Source organism: Ricinus communis, chromosome 7 (assembly GCF_019578655.1).
Source record: "Ricinus communis isolate WT05 ecotype wild-type chromosome 7, ASM1957865v1, whole genome shotgun sequence".
NCBI lineage: Eukaryota > Viridiplantae > Streptophyta > Magnoliopsida > Malpighiales > Euphorbiaceae > Ricinus > Ricinus communis.
Genome location: NC_063262.1, coordinates 25,479,911 through 25,495,894, shown reverse-complemented (window position 1 = coordinate 25,495,894; position 15,984 = coordinate 25,479,911). Strand labels below are relative to the sequence as shown.

General features: G+C 29.5%; 2 protein-coding genes across 2 annotated transcripts; one reads left to right on the top strand and one right to left on the bottom strand.

The window, feature by feature from the left end:
• Positions 1-4,188: 4,188 nt before the first annotated feature.
• On the bottom strand, positions 4,189-5,588 carry LOC8266756 (EPIDERMAL PATTERNING FACTOR-like protein 9). Its single transcript, XM_002533005.4, has 3 exons — positions 5,365-5,588; positions 4,855-4,916; positions 4,189-4,665 (listed from the first exon to the last, which is right to left on the bottom strand). Exons 1-3 carry the CDS (start codon positions 5,438-5,440, stop codon positions 4,480-4,482), a joined length of 324 nt encoding a protein of 107 aa, XP_002533051.1. The 5' UTR covers positions 5,441-5,588; the 3' UTR covers positions 4,189-4,479.
• A 4,617-nt stretch (positions 5,589-10,205) lies between these two features.
• LOC8266755 (asparagine--tRNA ligase, cytoplasmic 2) lies at positions 10,206-13,956 on the top strand. The gene is made up of 8 exons (XM_002533008.4): positions 10,206-11,006; positions 11,214-11,450; positions 11,685-12,272; positions 12,489-12,674; positions 12,764-12,828; positions 12,900-13,029; positions 13,113-13,171; positions 13,474-13,956. Exons 1-8 carry the CDS (start codon positions 10,482-10,484, stop codon positions 13,655-13,657), a joined length of 1,974 nt encoding a protein of 657 aa, XP_002533054.1. The 5' UTR covers positions 10,206-10,481; the 3' UTR covers positions 13,658-13,956.
• The last annotated feature ends 2,028 nt before the right edge of the window (positions 13,957-15,984 follow it).

Genomic DNA, 15,984 nt, shown 5'->3' with positions numbered 1-15,984 from the left:
TTATTAATATTGATATAATTAAATAAAAATATTCCAACTCAAAAACTTCCACAATTTTATAAATGAGAATTCTAACACTTTTCATAATCAATACTATTTTCATTTTTCTAATAATTTCATGCAAAATTTCATAAATGATCTCTTGTTCTTCAATTTTACTTTACTCTTTCTCCTCTCAATATTCATATACAGGATGAGAGAAATATTTTAAACAAATGTTGTAGAGGTAGATGAAGGTTCTCTCTCTAATATAGACCATAAGTCTTTTCTTTTGAAGAATTTTCATGGTGGATTGTTTTTTGAATTTTTTATAATTTTTATCAAAATATTTTATTTATACAGTTACTTTTTCTAGAATTTTGTCAAAGAAAATATCAAACGTATACCTATAAGATATTCAAAGGATTTCTTTTTAAAAATTATATTATTGTGACTTCAGTATTTATTTTATATCTTTTTTATTTTTTTAGAATTTGTGAGAAAAATATAATAAAAATATACCTAAAAATACAGAAAAAAGATACTAAAAGTATGCCTATAAAATATCAAAAAGATATTATTTTTAATTTATATTATTATAAATTCAATTTTTATTTTAAAACTTTTTATTTATTTAGAATCTCATAAAAAAATACTAAAAGTATACTTAAAAGATACTGAAAGTTTTTTTTTTTATTTTAAGTTGTATTATTATGAATTTATTTAGAATTTCGTCCAAAAAAAATACTAAAAGTATACCTATGAGATATGGATATGATATGATTTTAACTTATATTTTAGCTAAATTTATTATTTTTATATTTGATATTCATAAAATTAAATGATATTATATATTTTTTATACAACTAGTGTGTTTTGAGTACATGAAAATGTGTGTTTTAAAAAATATACTATAAAATATAAAAAATATACCAAATACAGTTTAAAAATATATAAAGTTATAATTAAAATAAAATAAAAAATATATATTTAACGGTAAAATAAATATACTAAAAGAATATTAATAAAATATTAAAAGAATATCTTAATACAGTTAAAAAAAAATCATATATATTAAAAAATCGTTTTTTCAAAATTATAAAAAAATAAGAAAAAAAGGATCGTTAAAAGTTTAACGCATTTTCCTATAGATTTATAAGGAACTCTTTTTTCCTTCAATACATAAATAAGGGAAAAGAGATCAAAAGGCTTCAAATGCGTGATCGTAACCAATTGATAATTTGGATTCCTTTACCACCGTTATACTCACTTGAATGTTATTTTATCATATTGATTTCTCACCAACTCTTTTTTTAGAAGAAATAAGGAAATTTTATTAATGAAAATTAATAAATATATTCTATTATAAAAAATAAAAATAAATATAAAAAGTTAAAAGACATATATAAACTAATTTACTCTAACAATCATTAATCGTATCGACATAACAATATATTAAAATTTTATGGAAAGAAAATATTCAACTCGTCTTCTTTCTCTTTACTGCTCCTATAGAGGGAAAACTCAACACTTGTATTCTATCGAGAAAGAATTCAATACTCTTATAACGGAAGACAATAAAACTCTTAAAAATACATCAAAATTTATTTAGTAAAACTAATTAATATAAAATAAAAAAACTACTGTGATTTAAAAGTAACTAAAAGATAAAATCTTAATAAAATATAAAAAATGAGAAAGAAAAAATGGAGACAACTAAAAGCTTTTACATTTATCACGAACTTATCATGTCTTTTGTAAAATAATAAGTAAAGCAAAACAAAAAATTAATTTCCATCGATTTTTATAAAATACTCATTTATCATTTTCTTTAAAAATCAGGTATGTATTTGTTCTGTGATTCATTGCTTAAAGTGTGACCAAAAGTAATTTTAGAAGAGGTGATGAAATTTGTAAGGAATAGGAGTTGTTCGTATATATTGATAATGAATAACATGAGGCTGCGAGGCTGCCTTTATAACACAGCATAATGACAAACGATAGTAACAACACTGTAAGAGATATCAACAAAGGATTTACGTGATAAATAGCGCGTATATATATATAATTAAGTATAGAGAGAAGTCTTGTGGTTGAATCTAAAACCTAATGGAACATTCGGTACAGCCACTCATTAAGCAATAAGCAATGCAACAAACAAAAGACCTACCAACCGTCCAAGCAATGCAGAGTTAGCATGTGCACATAAAAGAAATGGGCACTAGAATTTTCCCAAGAGAAAGAGATTTGTGTCATGCCTCGGGGCGGCAAGGTGCATTCAAGATTGAAAATGCAATGGCAGCACGATTGCTTTTGTATATATTTGTAGTGAAATTGGGACCTTAGTGCCCTAATTAATGAACTTCTGGCGTTATTAGAGTTATTCAGCTTTGCCACTTGGAGAATTTTCATTTTTTATATATATAAAAAAAAAGATACAATAAATGGGCTCAAACAAGTTGGCCATGTGATCTCTTGTTAGCTTATGTCTTAATTGTGGGACCACTTCTCATGTACCCAACTTTGCAGAATCTTATATTGTGCATCTTCCCTTCCAAAAAGTGTCCCTTCTCTCCTTCATAAGCTTATCATTATTACTTCTAGTAATCTCAAATCAAGCAGCCATTCTTTTCTTTGATTTTGTTTTGTCAAATCCAAGCTTACATGATCAAACGGATTAAATAGTGTAATGCATAGTGTTAGCTGACCCTACTCAACCAGCAAGAACCAATATGCGACACAATTGCTCGAGTGCTTCTTCTTGGATTGATCCATTCTCATGAGTGACAAAGAGATGCGTTTCCTTTGGGCCATTAGTTCTTCGGGATTGGAATTTGTATCCACATTCTATCCAAGAAAAACCATCAAAGGAAAATCTACTGTCGAGTTAAATTAAAATATGGGGAGCCAATTTCTTTCATTTTCTTTTTGTGTCATTTAAACAGCGCCAGCTTGATAGATAATAAAATTGCCAACACTCTATATACTTGAGGTTAATGTTAAACTCTCACATATAGAGTAAACAATTATGAATGATTCTACTCTTGACAGGAAATTGATTGGAAGGTTTGTTAATCGTACTGCCACCGTCCAAAAACATGGCTTATATAGTTCATATTGTTAGCCCAGTCATGGCTGCACTTCGTCGCAATATTCACTTCACTGTAGTTCTTCTTACTCACTAGGTCAAGCATATCTTATTTCATGCTCTTCACTTCATTGCTTAGTCCTCACGACTATCATATGTATTTTTTGTATGCCGATTGGGCAGGTGATACATACCACAAATACAATTGCCTATTATTATTATTTATTTTTTTGTGGGAGACTCTTATTTCTTATTGCAGTAAAAAGCAAATAGTAGTTTCGTGCTCAAGTATATAGAGCACTTGTTGACATACTTGTTGTAATTGCATGATAAAGAGGGTTTCATAATAAAAAACTTAAACTGTAAAATGAAGTTTCAAGGTTAATTTTATATCTCATGTGAATGTAAAGCGTGTATAAATCCAACTTCATTTTATGCTGAAATATATATTTAATTATACGAGATGTTAAAGATTAAAACTCGTCTTGTTTATTATAAGTTTTGATATTATTTCACTAAATTTTTTTGGTTGTTAGCTGAGAATTTAAAATTAGTATTATATCTCTATTAGTTAAAAATAATATAAATGAATTTCATTATAAAAACTTAAGTCTGAAATTAAAATATATAATTTTTTCTTATGGCATACCCATACATAATTTAAAAAATCTGAAAAATTATAGGTGAGAATTAGATGTTTCAAAAAGGCCCCTCCATTATACAAAAAGTTTCACCTCTTGCGCCTATCTTTTCATGTAAAATACTAGGGCTAAATTTTATTTACGTTGTATTATATATATTATAATGAATAAAAAAAGTAACATTATATATATGTATAAATATTTTATATTTTAGTATTCTATGAACACATAATTATTTTAAAATTAATAAATAAAATATTTGTCAATCATTTATATATTAATTTGATATATAAATGGAAATATATATTTAAATTAGATAAAAAATTTTAAAAATTAGAAATTCCATTGCTGCTGTCATTTTTTTTAATATAAATAAATATTCAAAACAACCCATATGAATCTTTGATGCTTATGAACTTACAGCTTTATTTTATAGAGAAATCGAGAGCTGAGTAAATTGAGAACCACAAGAATACGAAATGAAGAACATGTTTTTTTTTTCTTCCTCAGAAAATTACACGATATCTGGAAAAGGCAAAAATTCATGCATCTATATTGGACACTACAAAACGGCTATATAAATGTCATCACTAAGTTGCCCACACAGGTATTTGAAGTTCTTGCAAATACTAGTGCGTATTTTCTTTACTAAAAGAAAAAATAATTAACCATAATCACTCAACTAATGATCACTTACAGATAAAATATATAATTTGATAAAACAATTTAATTATATATCTAATATATATATATATAATATATATATATCCATTACCTATGACAAACACATTTGTAGTGGTATGCACTATTTATTGGGTCATTCCCTTCGACTGGAACTTGCTCAGCTCTACACTTGTATTTGCAGCCTCTGCATTCATTGTAAGTGCAAGTAGGAGCTGTTGATCCTATCATCAATCTCTTTGAATTCTTGGACGTCTGTCCTCCTTCACTGTCTCCCTACATGCCCCAGCACCATATGTTTTTGGTGAAAATACTATAAAGATATAGAACTATACAACCTTCTCTTATTATTATTATTAATCACCCCTTTTTATACAAAGTAATATCATTAAACAAAGCATATAATCAAAGAAAATTGCTCTGTAGCTAGGCAGTTCTTTCTGGAAAATGCTTGTTAGTTCTTACCTGCAGATTTGGTGGAGCACTGGTTCTTGGTTGAGAAGGAAGTAGTTCTTGAGTTCTGGATCCTGCAATGGAAGTATAATAATTACTCATTAGATATGTATTGTAATTGTAGCATTATCATAAAGAATCTAAGCTTTTGGTGGACAAGAATTACACAGAAAAGAAAAGAATTACAATATTTATTTTCTTGGCAACCAAACACAATGACATAATCAGATCTATGCTACGACAAGACATATATTACAAGAAAGAACCAAGGCAATGAATATGCAAGTTGCTGCAGACATTAAGCTTGCTACCTGGCAGAGCCGAGGGTTAAAGAAAGCATCTAGCTATATAGAAAGAAAAACTAGGCCAGACTAATAATTGTAAAGTTGAAACACATTAATGCATAAACAGGAGCACATTGTAACTTCAAAGAGAGAGACAGAGAGAGAGAGAGAGGGACAGAGAGAAAAGAGATATAAATTAGAGTGAGAAAGAAGAAATAGCAAATGGGTGGATTAAAACCTTGAATAACATAAGCTGCAAGAAGGATAAAGCATAGGAAAAGGAAGAGGAAGTTGCATAGTTTAATGTTAGCCATTTTCTTTTTCCCTTTTTTCTTTTGTATCGGAGTAAACTTTGGGAGGATATATTTTGAAGGATAAATAGGAAAGATGGAAGAAGAGAACGAGAGAGTAGAACTTTGTGGTCAATTAAAGACCATAAAAGATAGACTGGCAAACACTTTCAGAGGGGTCCCGAAAATTTTTAAAACCGACAGATCGCCTGCTGGGGCTAAATCATGGCATCATTGGACTGTAAGACGAGGATTACAAAAATACCCCGTGTTCTTTCAAACATTTTCAGACACGAAGCATAGGATTTTCTGGATATGTTTGAAGGGGTTGAAGTGGGATTTCATGTTATAGATATTGGTCTCACTTGGAAATTTTTGATATATCATTTTTGTATTCTCTTCTTGGGTGAGTAGAGACATCTCAACCACCATATGAAGCATCCAGGGTTTCCACGCTAGGAATCCGCCCACTCCCCCAGTAAATCATATGCCAAACTCAAAAACTCTTTTTTACCTCAATTAAAATTTTAAATTTAGACTTTAAATTTTTTGAAGTGATTTTTAAAAGCTATACATGATACTGCTTATATATATATATATATATATATATATATATATATATATATATATATATATATATATTATGTACATGACCTTAATTGTTAAAACTTAAATTAAATATTTTACTTTATTTTTAATATTAATTTTGAGATTACTGTTAGACAGACATATGAATTAAATTTTACTGATATTATTATAATTTTGATGATAATAACTAAAAAACCGAGTCAGCATTCAAAAAATCTTTCTGAAATAAATGGAGACTTTAGTACGGATATTTGCATGCATTGGCATATGAATATTTATTATTTTTTATATGCCACAATATTTCAAATAGATGCTCCAAGTTTCCAGCTCTAGATCTGTATAATTTGTCCTTTATCGTTCTTTTCTTATTTGTTTTTCTTTTTTCCCTTAGAGGCATCGGGAATGCTCTTCTCTCTTCTCTCGCATGCTTCCAATAATCTATATACTTTCTCCATTATAAAAATAATAATCTTTCTTTTTGTTTTCTAATTTCATACTACAGGTTTTTAATTATTATTTATTAATAATACTTTGCATTTATTAACATAAGCATTATTACATACAATAATTCTTATATTTTATACTTTAAATTAGCTTTTATAAACAATTTAATAAAGCCATTTTAGAAAATAATAATAATAATAATAATTAATTATATAAGCTGAAATTTACACGTAAACTTAGAACAAATATTTTTTTTTTAAATGGAACGAGTCTATCTATTTATTCATTCATTTGTTTTCATTATACTGACCATTCTTCATATGTACCGAAACCAACAAAGATAAAGACTGCCCAAACTGATTCCAAGGCATAAGGAAATATTTTAATGGTTTGGCAGTGATTTTCTAGCTTCTCTTTTCCTGATGGAAACTCTATCTATCTTCGGCTCGATTCTCAAATCTTTGGTTTCAGTACAGTGATAATGATTTCAGCTTGGTTTTCATGCACATTTAATGATTTCAGCTTGTGATAATAAATTTCTAAATTTACAGAACTGTTATTAGGTCACAAAGATCATAATATTATATCCCAAAATTACATTCTACAGCCGCAAAGATCACTTCTAATTTACATGTGAATCAAAAAAATTTTAAATTGTAGATCTTTATCGTTAAAGTTTATTATCATTTACTTTCTAAAACGTTACAAATATAAATAAGAAAATTAGTAGTTACATGTTAAATTAACAATTAACAAATAAAAACAGATTATAATTTAGAACAGACAAAAAATTATCTTTATAAGAAGAATAAAAACTATAGTTTCTTAAAAGAATTATTTAAGAAATTTATTAATATTTCAAATGATTGAGCTCAATTGAGGCCTCCCCCACTGGCTCGTAAAAATTTGTACTAATACTGGTTGAAGAGAAAAGACCTGTTGTGGTCCTCTCTTCTCGTCCCTTTTAGTTTCTTCTTATTCATTTTATTTGAATACGTTGATATCAATTTTCAAAAGTTATGAATAAGAAAAAGAATTCAAATTTTGTGTTCATACTAATATCATAGCTTTTATAGCAAATGAAATTCATATATACTACCTTGTGAAATTATCACTCCTATAAGAAATTAGTGCGAAAAGAAAATACTACTTTTTGTATGTAATATATAAACTAGGATATATCTTCGCCTTGTTAATGAAAAACAAAAAAAAACATTTATTTATCAAACACATTTGATTTACATTGAACATAAAACAGTGATTTGCTAAATTAAACATCAACTTTGTTTTCACATTTGGACTAAACGTTGAAAGAAAAACTAAAAATGTTATATTTAAAATATGTAATAAATGAAAAAAGAAAGAAAAAAAAGAAAGGGATGAGACCTTTTTTTAGAGAAAAAAATGATTTAAAATTGCTTCGTTAGAAAATTATTGAAAAGAAAATGCAATGGAATAAAATCTCATAAAGGAAAATGAGTGCAATCAAAATATGATAGAATCCAATAATAAACATATATTTAAGATACAATTATACAAACTCTAATAAACGACACATATCCAAAAATGCAATCAGAAAGAGATGAGATTATATAAGTGTAAATGTTTTATTTTTTGAGATAAATAAAAAGAAATTCTATAGTTTCATTTATTTATAAAATTAGACTTGTGACTTATTTTGTGATAAAAAGATATCATAAGATTTGCTCGTTAACAAATTACTGTTAAATATGCTAATGGCATTTATTAGCTCTAAAGTGCTTTTATATCTTTTTTATAATTTTTTACTCTATAATTTTTTATACCTTTATTTTTTAATATTTTAATGAAAAAATCCAATTAATTTCCTAAATATTTTATAAAATATCTCTCAAATTAAATATAATTGTCATACAATAATTATTTTCAAGTAGTTTGAAAACATACTGATTATTTGAGCTTAAAATAAATAATAACAATATATATTTTTATAATTTACAGTTTAATTTAAAGATAATTTTTTGAATAAATTTTAAGTATATTTATGACTTTTTGAGATATATAACTGTATAATATTTTTATTATAGAAGAATTTATCACTAATTATCTATATTTTATTAGTATGAATGTAAATACTTATTTATAAATTGATTGAAATATATAAAAGGTAAATAAAATAAAATATAGGATATAAAAATGTTACTAAAAGAATTATACAGCATGTAATTGTAAAAATATGAAATTACATCAAAATAAATAGACGATATTAATATATTATTAATGAAGTAAACTAAAAAATTAATTATTTTATTACAAAATAAACCACAACCGCATTCCGCATTATCCATTAATTTTATTAGTTTAGCATTTTAATTAAGACGATGAATCAAGGGCCTTATATCATGCACTTCATGCCACATTGTAATGCGGTCCGGTTAGGTGTAACACATGCATCGAAATATTTATTATTTTAATATTAAATATTTATTATTTTTTATTTTATTTTATTAAAATAGTTATACCATAATATAAATATTTATAAGATAATTTTAGTTTGACATTTTTTTATTTACTAACTGTAAAGATGATTTATATTATATTTATATTATATATATCTCTTTGAATAAATTAATAAACATGATATTCATTAACAAACTAATGAATATTATTGCTCATAAATGATAAAAACAATAAATTTAACTTTTCTAAAGAATCAACATCATTTTCATTTGAAAATAAATATTGTTTGATGATTTGAGAAACATATATAAAAACTATAACTACTATATTAATAACGAATATATAAATCATTAATGATGAATATATTTCACTAAAATAATGAACATTTTTAACGGAATACATAATAAATATGGTTACAATAAATAATAAATATTATTCTATAAATGATGAATATTGATATTCATTATAAGAATGTAATATTTTTGATTATGGAAGTATCATATTATATTAGTTTTAAATTAACTTCATTCACTAATAATATAAAATTTTTGTATATGAAGATTTTCTAAAAATTATATTATATTAGTTTTAATAGATAATTTATTTTATCATTTATCGAAAATATATTGATTTTTAATTCTCTGAAGTACGACTAATTAAAAAAAATAAAAAAGTGTTATTAATAATATCAATTTTTAAATTTTATTTTATTTACCTATAATATATATATATATATATATATATATATATATATATATTAAAATATAAAATTTTTTAATGTGTATTATATTTTAATACATGTATTTATTTTTAACACACAAATTTTTTAAATTTATATATAAAAAAATTAAGAAAGATATTAAAGACATTTATTTTATTATTATTTATAAAAATACTATTATATTTATAAAATATTAAAATATTCATTTAATTTTATGAATAAATTCAATTTACACTACTCTAAAATAAAAATAATTATGACAATGTTTAGATAAAAATTTATTTTATAAATATAAAAACATTTACTTAAAAATATATGATATTAATTTATATAATTTATTTTATTATAAATTTAAATATAAGAAAAAAAAGCATCACTCCCTCCCGCACGGATGCTCTGCCTCCGGACCACAGCGCAAGGTGGAGCAGGGCATAATTTGCCGATGAATCGTAAATCTGTATGATGATTTGTCAGCTTGGGCCATGAATTCCTTTGTTGAGTCCATTAAGACAAAACCCATTTTCAAGAAAATTGGCCTATCCTTTAGGTTAAAAGTTAAAACAAAACGGTTGGCAGTTTGAAACTGCAGGTCTCTCCCGCGAATACCCAGCCTTGAAGAATACCAAACCTTGCCGCCTACACTTCCTCTTTCTCTGTTGCTCTTCTTTTATTTCAAAACATCTCCCATACAATTCATCCCTTCCCTTCACCATCTGATGAATCGATCCATTTCCAAAGCAAAGCATATCAATCTTCTTCTCCATATGTAATATATATATATCCATTTATTTCCCAGTTTAAGAAATAACCCACAATTTTCTCTCTTCATTTTTCATCTCAATTTTCTTTAATCTCTCTGTTTAAACAAGAAACATGGCATCCCAAGAACCTATTATGGAATCTCGAAATCCCAAAATCCTCTCTCAGGAACCCAAAGCAACAACTACCTCTGATCATCAACAACCAATCACCACCACCACCACCGCTCCTCTGATTTTACCACCTAGTTACTCGAGCCGAGTAGTCCTGAAAACAATATTAGAACGAAGCGATGGAGGGGTTGGATTTGTGGGTAAGAAAGTGGTGATAGGAGGGTGGGTTAAGTCTTTCAAGGAGGTGAAAAAACATGCTGCACCAGCACTGTCACAGCCACAAGATAATGATGGGGCTGCTGATATTTCTCCAGGGCATAAAGATGTTAGTTGCATGGAGATTCTTCATACTAGAGTACCCTTATTTAGGTCAATTGCTAAGATTTTTGGGAGTGGTGGGAATTACCCCGTTCGTGCAAAGTTGGAGCCTGCAACATCTAGACAGACTGCCAGTCCTAATAAACCTGCTCAACGTCCTTCAATTAACTTGCTTGTTAGTGATGGTTCTTGTGTTGCTAGTCTCCAGGTATATTTTATAATTTATAACCTTTTCTTTTAGTCATGGAGATCTTTGTTTACTTATGTCAATATCGTTAAAATGGTTGTTGATTAAAATTTTGTCCTATACAAAAAATTGGATACCATCTGAGAGCTAATAAAAAAGAGAAAGAAAAATAAACGATACCATCAGTTTCCTAATATCATGATTCTGAGTGGTGTTTAAAATTTTCAGGTTACAGTAGAATCTTCTGAAGCTTTGCCGTTCCAACCATTGCCTATTGGAACTTGTATATTAGCAGAAGGCATCCTAAATCAGTTACCATCCCAGGATAAACATAGAATTGGGCTTGAAGTAGAGAAAATACTTCATATAGGAAAAGTAGAAGATGATAAGTATCCATTGTCAAGGAAGAGAGTACCATTGGAGACGTTGAGAAGCTGTTCACATTTTCGGCCACGGACAACTACCGTAAGTTGCTCATTCTATTGCTGTATTTCAAGTTCATGGTCTTCTAATAGCCTAACGTCAATCCTGTCATGCTCTTTGGGGGGATTAATATGTTACTCCCGGTTCAAACTCGAGAAGTTACGACTTTGATTTTTATTTTCTTTTAAACTTTAAATTTACTTTCTTTTTAGATTTTAGAAAACAGATCTCACTACCACTCTTTGATTGATGTATTTTTGACATTGTTTTACACAGGTGGCATCTGTTATGCGAATCCGCAGTGCCCTGACATTTGCAACTTACACATTCTTCCAGGATCATGGATTTCTAAGTGTGCATGTGCCCATCATAACAACAACAGATGGTGCAGGATTCAGCGAAAAGTTCCGGGTGACAACTCTTTCTGGAAAAGAAGTCCAGAAGGCAGAGGCTAAAATTTCTGATGATACGGAAGGTATTAGCCTCGAAGCTATTAAGGCTGCAATAAGGGAGAAGAATAATTTAGCTGCACAACTCAAAAGAAGCGAAAGCAACAGGGAGGCACTGCTTGCTGTAGAGCAGGATTTGCGCAAAACAAATCAATTGGCATCACATTTGGAAGCTAAAGAAAAATTGAAATTAGAAATTTCAACGAAGGCTGATAAAGCTAATGTTCCTGAAGACTTCTTCTCTCAACCGACTTATCTAACTGTTTCTGGTCGGCTTCATCTGGAGAGCTACGCCTGTGCTCTTGGAAATGTTTACTCATTTGGACCAAGGTTTCGAGCAGATAGAAGGGTGTTCGCCAAACATGTTCCAGAGATGTGGATGGTTGAGGCTGAAATGGCTTTTTCAGACTTAGAGGTATGACAATTAATGCTGATTAGTGATTGCTAATTGATACCCGATTCCCATTTCAAACTTGCATGGATATTAATCCTCTGTTTGTTAGTAAATACTGCATAAATTGGTAGCACTATTGAGAAATCTGAGTAAAAGCGTTTGAAGGAGATATGCGGTTATTATTTTTTATTTTTGCTTTTTTTTGCAGAATATTCTAATATTTTGTGGTTCCCCCAGGGAGCAATGAACTGTGCAGAAGACTATCTCAAGTTCTTGTGCAAATGGGTCCTGGAGAATTGTTCAGAGGACATGAAATTTGTTACAAAACGTATCGACAAAGGCAGAATCAATCTTCTTGAAACAATCTTATCATGTTCGTATCAAAGGATCACGTACAAGGAAGCATTGGATGTTTTGAAGCAGGTAGATTTCATGTTCTTTACAATATTGACAGACATATTAATCTCTAACAGGTTTTACTTCATAATGGTATATTATTTTGTGAAATTCAGGCTGTAGATAAAAAAGTTGAAACTCAACCAGAATGGGGAACTGCTCTAACAGCTCAACAACTAAGGTATTTATATTATAGTGCTATTTGTGCGCATGCAAGTATTTTTACCTAAAACTATATTTCTGCAATGACAGTTACTTGGCTGATGAGTTTTACAAGAGTCCCGTAATTATATACAACCATCCAAAAGAAGTTAAGCCATTTTATACACGGTTGAATGATGATGGGAAAACAGTTGCAGCATTTGATATGGTTGTACCCAAGGTATGCTCAAAGTATCTTTGAAGAGGTGACTGCTCTCCTGAAAGTAAACATGTTTAATTCGGACTGTTTTCTGTTCTGTCCAGGGTGGAACATTGATCACAGGTAGCCAGAATGAGGAAAGAATTAATGTCCTGAATGAAAGGTAATGCCGATTTATTTTTCCTGATTTAATCTTAAGAAAAACACAACTCACCATCAATTTCCTGTTTACCTTGATAAAAGTCTCTTTATAAATGAGTGAAACTGCTAGCTCTATGATTATCAGAGGTTGGTTAATTTGCTTGTTTCATGGTATATAAAGTTGAGATAAAAAGTTGTTAACCATGTTCTGATCTCATCTTATTCTCGAATTAATGGCAGAACAGGTACCTCAATGATTTTTCTTTTTCTTTTTTTATTAACATAAGGACTATTTAACATTTGTTAGTAAAATCCCTCCTGCAGGATAAATGAATTAGGCTTGCCCAAGGAGCAGTATGAATGGTGCTTAGATCTTCGTGGGCATGGAACAGTCGAGCACTCTGGTTTTAGTTTTGGGTTTGACCTGATGGTTCTCTTTGCTACTGGCATCCCTGACGTCAGAGATGCGATCCCCTTTCCCAGGAGCAGCGGCAAAGTTAACAGCTAATAGGCTTACCAGAAGAATTTTACCTTTGCTAATGGGGTAATCATGCATAACAAATCCTTGTCAAATGAAATGATATAAGAAAAATTATACATGTAAAAACATGTAATTGTAAATGCTGATACATACAATACAGGTGTATGCTAGATTAACAAACCATAAATGTAAATGCTTGGTTGACACATTGTACACAAAGAATTTAATTAGAAGTATTTCGAAGATTGTGAAATAAGTCAATACAACAGCAGTGGCGTGTAATGACTGAAGTGACAGCGGGACATCGAATTATTTTCAATGCAATATTATAGCTGTAATAATGACTTATGGATTCGAGCACCGAAAAAGAAAATAAAACTCAAACAACTCAACTAAGAAAATCAGAACAAATTGTGAGTTGGAAATGGAGATAAATTATGACCCCATTTCATCCCCACCAAAGCTGACTAGCTTCCATTTCCTACCTAGTAGGTATCACAATTCCTTAGAACCTTGTATACACGCCCGTGGATAGCTCAGATTGTAGGATCATGACAAGCCCGACAAATGGAAGCATAATCAGAATAATGCTTATGAACATCCATTCATCGTTCATTTTGACTTTGCACAAAATCTTATTTCTGATACGGAAAAAAATGGATACAGCTCGAAGATAATGGTTACTATACAGAGCTCTACAGCCTTTCCTGTTGCTGCGGTTGTTTGGGAAATGGCCAACTCCAATGGCTATACACTGCAACAAAGCATAAAGTGTAATAGAAAGTGACAACTTGGTCTCACTTTTCCCAGGACCCTGACTCTTTGAAAGAACAACTTCTGATCTAATCTTACCCATCAAAGCACCTAATGTTTTGTTTGTTGTGAAAATCGGGTTAGTTTCACCGACAAATAAGCTATTAAATAAATAATAAAAAAAGAAATATCAGAACTTTAACGAAATTTAACAAAAATTATGCTTATTTTCTCGGGCACTACCAAAATAATACTTCTTAATTCAATAGAATTACAAGGAAATATTAGTAAAAAGAGAAAAAAGAAAAATATAATTTAGCCCATAAAAATATAAGGCTTATTGTTTTTCTTGATACTTTGAAAATGAGAGAAAACCCACTATTTATAGCCTTATGACTACTTCTTCATTTTGTTAGCTTTCTAATGTGGGATAAAAGAGCCAAAAAATAACAAATCTCCATATTGGTGACTTCCTAACCCAATCAAACATTCTCTGTTTTCTCTCATCACAAATTTAGCAATGCCTCCAAATGTGCTTGAAGCGCCCATCTTCAAATTTTCAAAACATTCATCAAGTCCAAGCAATGTTAGAACTTGACACCAGTTACTATTTTCATAGTCATATCTGCAGGATTTTCAGCAGTTGGGATCTTCTGAACATAGCCCTTAGCTACCAATCTTGCCTTGTAGCGAACATCATTCTTGTTAGGAAATCAATCCTTCTTTGCAAATGCCCATTTGCAACCAATTGCCTTCTTTCCTTTAGACAGACTAGCTAGCTTCCACGTCTGGTTTTTCTCAAGGGATTGCATTTCTTCCTCCATAGCCATTTTCCACTTATCTGCCTCAGAGCTCTGTACAGCTTTAATATAAGTGGCCGGAACATCAACATTTGAAGATACAAAGGTTACAAAATCTTCAAGATGAATAGGTTTTCTAGTGTTCCTCTTTGGCTTACTCAATGCAATTGACTCATGTTGTCGTGGAGGTTCTTGTGCTAGAACTTCTACTTCATCACCTGATTCATCTTCTAACTCCTCTTCTTCTATAGGAGTAGATTTATCAGACTGATCTATTGTTGGTCCAATACTTCTACTACCATCAAACTGCACCTGTTTGGGAGAATGCTCCACTTGCTGTGAAGCTCCATTTGTCTCCTGCTGTTCTACCTTTTTCACCATAGTAGATTCTTCAAAGGTAACATCTCTGCTGAAGATTATCTTTTTTGAATCTGGGCACCATAGGCGATATCCTTTTATACCTGATGATATCCCCATAAAAATTACTTTTCTTGCCCTTGGATCCAACTTTGATCCCTTAACATGATAATATGTAGTGGAACCAAAAACATGTAAGGAATTATAATTTGTACCAGGTTTTCCATACCATACCTCTAAAGGTCTTTTACCGTTGATAGCAATTGATGGCAAATGATTAATGAGATGACATGCGTATGTTACAGCCTCAGTCTAGAATTGTCTGTTCAACCCAGCATTAGATAACATATACCAAGCTTTCTCCAGTAGAGTCCGGTTCATCCTTTCTGCCACCCCATTCTTGTGGTGTATTTCTGACAGTGAAATGTCTCATAATATCTTTAT

Excerpts from the sequence above, each read along its gene's own strand:
- LOC8266756 (XM_002533005.4), bottom strand. The coding sequence starts at position 5,440 with ATGGCTAACATTAAACTATGCAACTTCCTCTTCCTTTTCCTATGCTTT. Across the intron at positions 4,917-5,364 it reads TGCAGCTTATGTTATTCAAG|GATCCAGAACTCAAGAACTA; the intron begins GTTTTAATCCAC and ends CTTCCATTGCAG. Across the intron at positions 4,666-4,854 it reads GTGCTCCACCAAATCTGCAG|GGAGACAGTGAAGGAGGACA; the intron begins GTAAGAACTAAC and ends TGGGGCATGTAG.
- LOC8266755 (XM_002533008.4), top strand. The coding sequence starts at position 10,482 with ATGGCATCCCAAGAACCTATTATGGAATCTCGAAATCCCAAAATCCTC. Across the intron at positions 11,007-11,213 it reads CTTGTGTTGCTAGTCTCCAG|GTTACAGTAGAATCTTCTGA; the intron begins GTATATTTTATA and ends TAAAATTTTCAG. Across the intron at positions 13,030-13,112 it reads TTGATATGGTTGTACCCAAG|GGTGGAACATTGATCACAGG; the intron begins GTATGCTCAAAG and ends TGTTCTGTCCAG.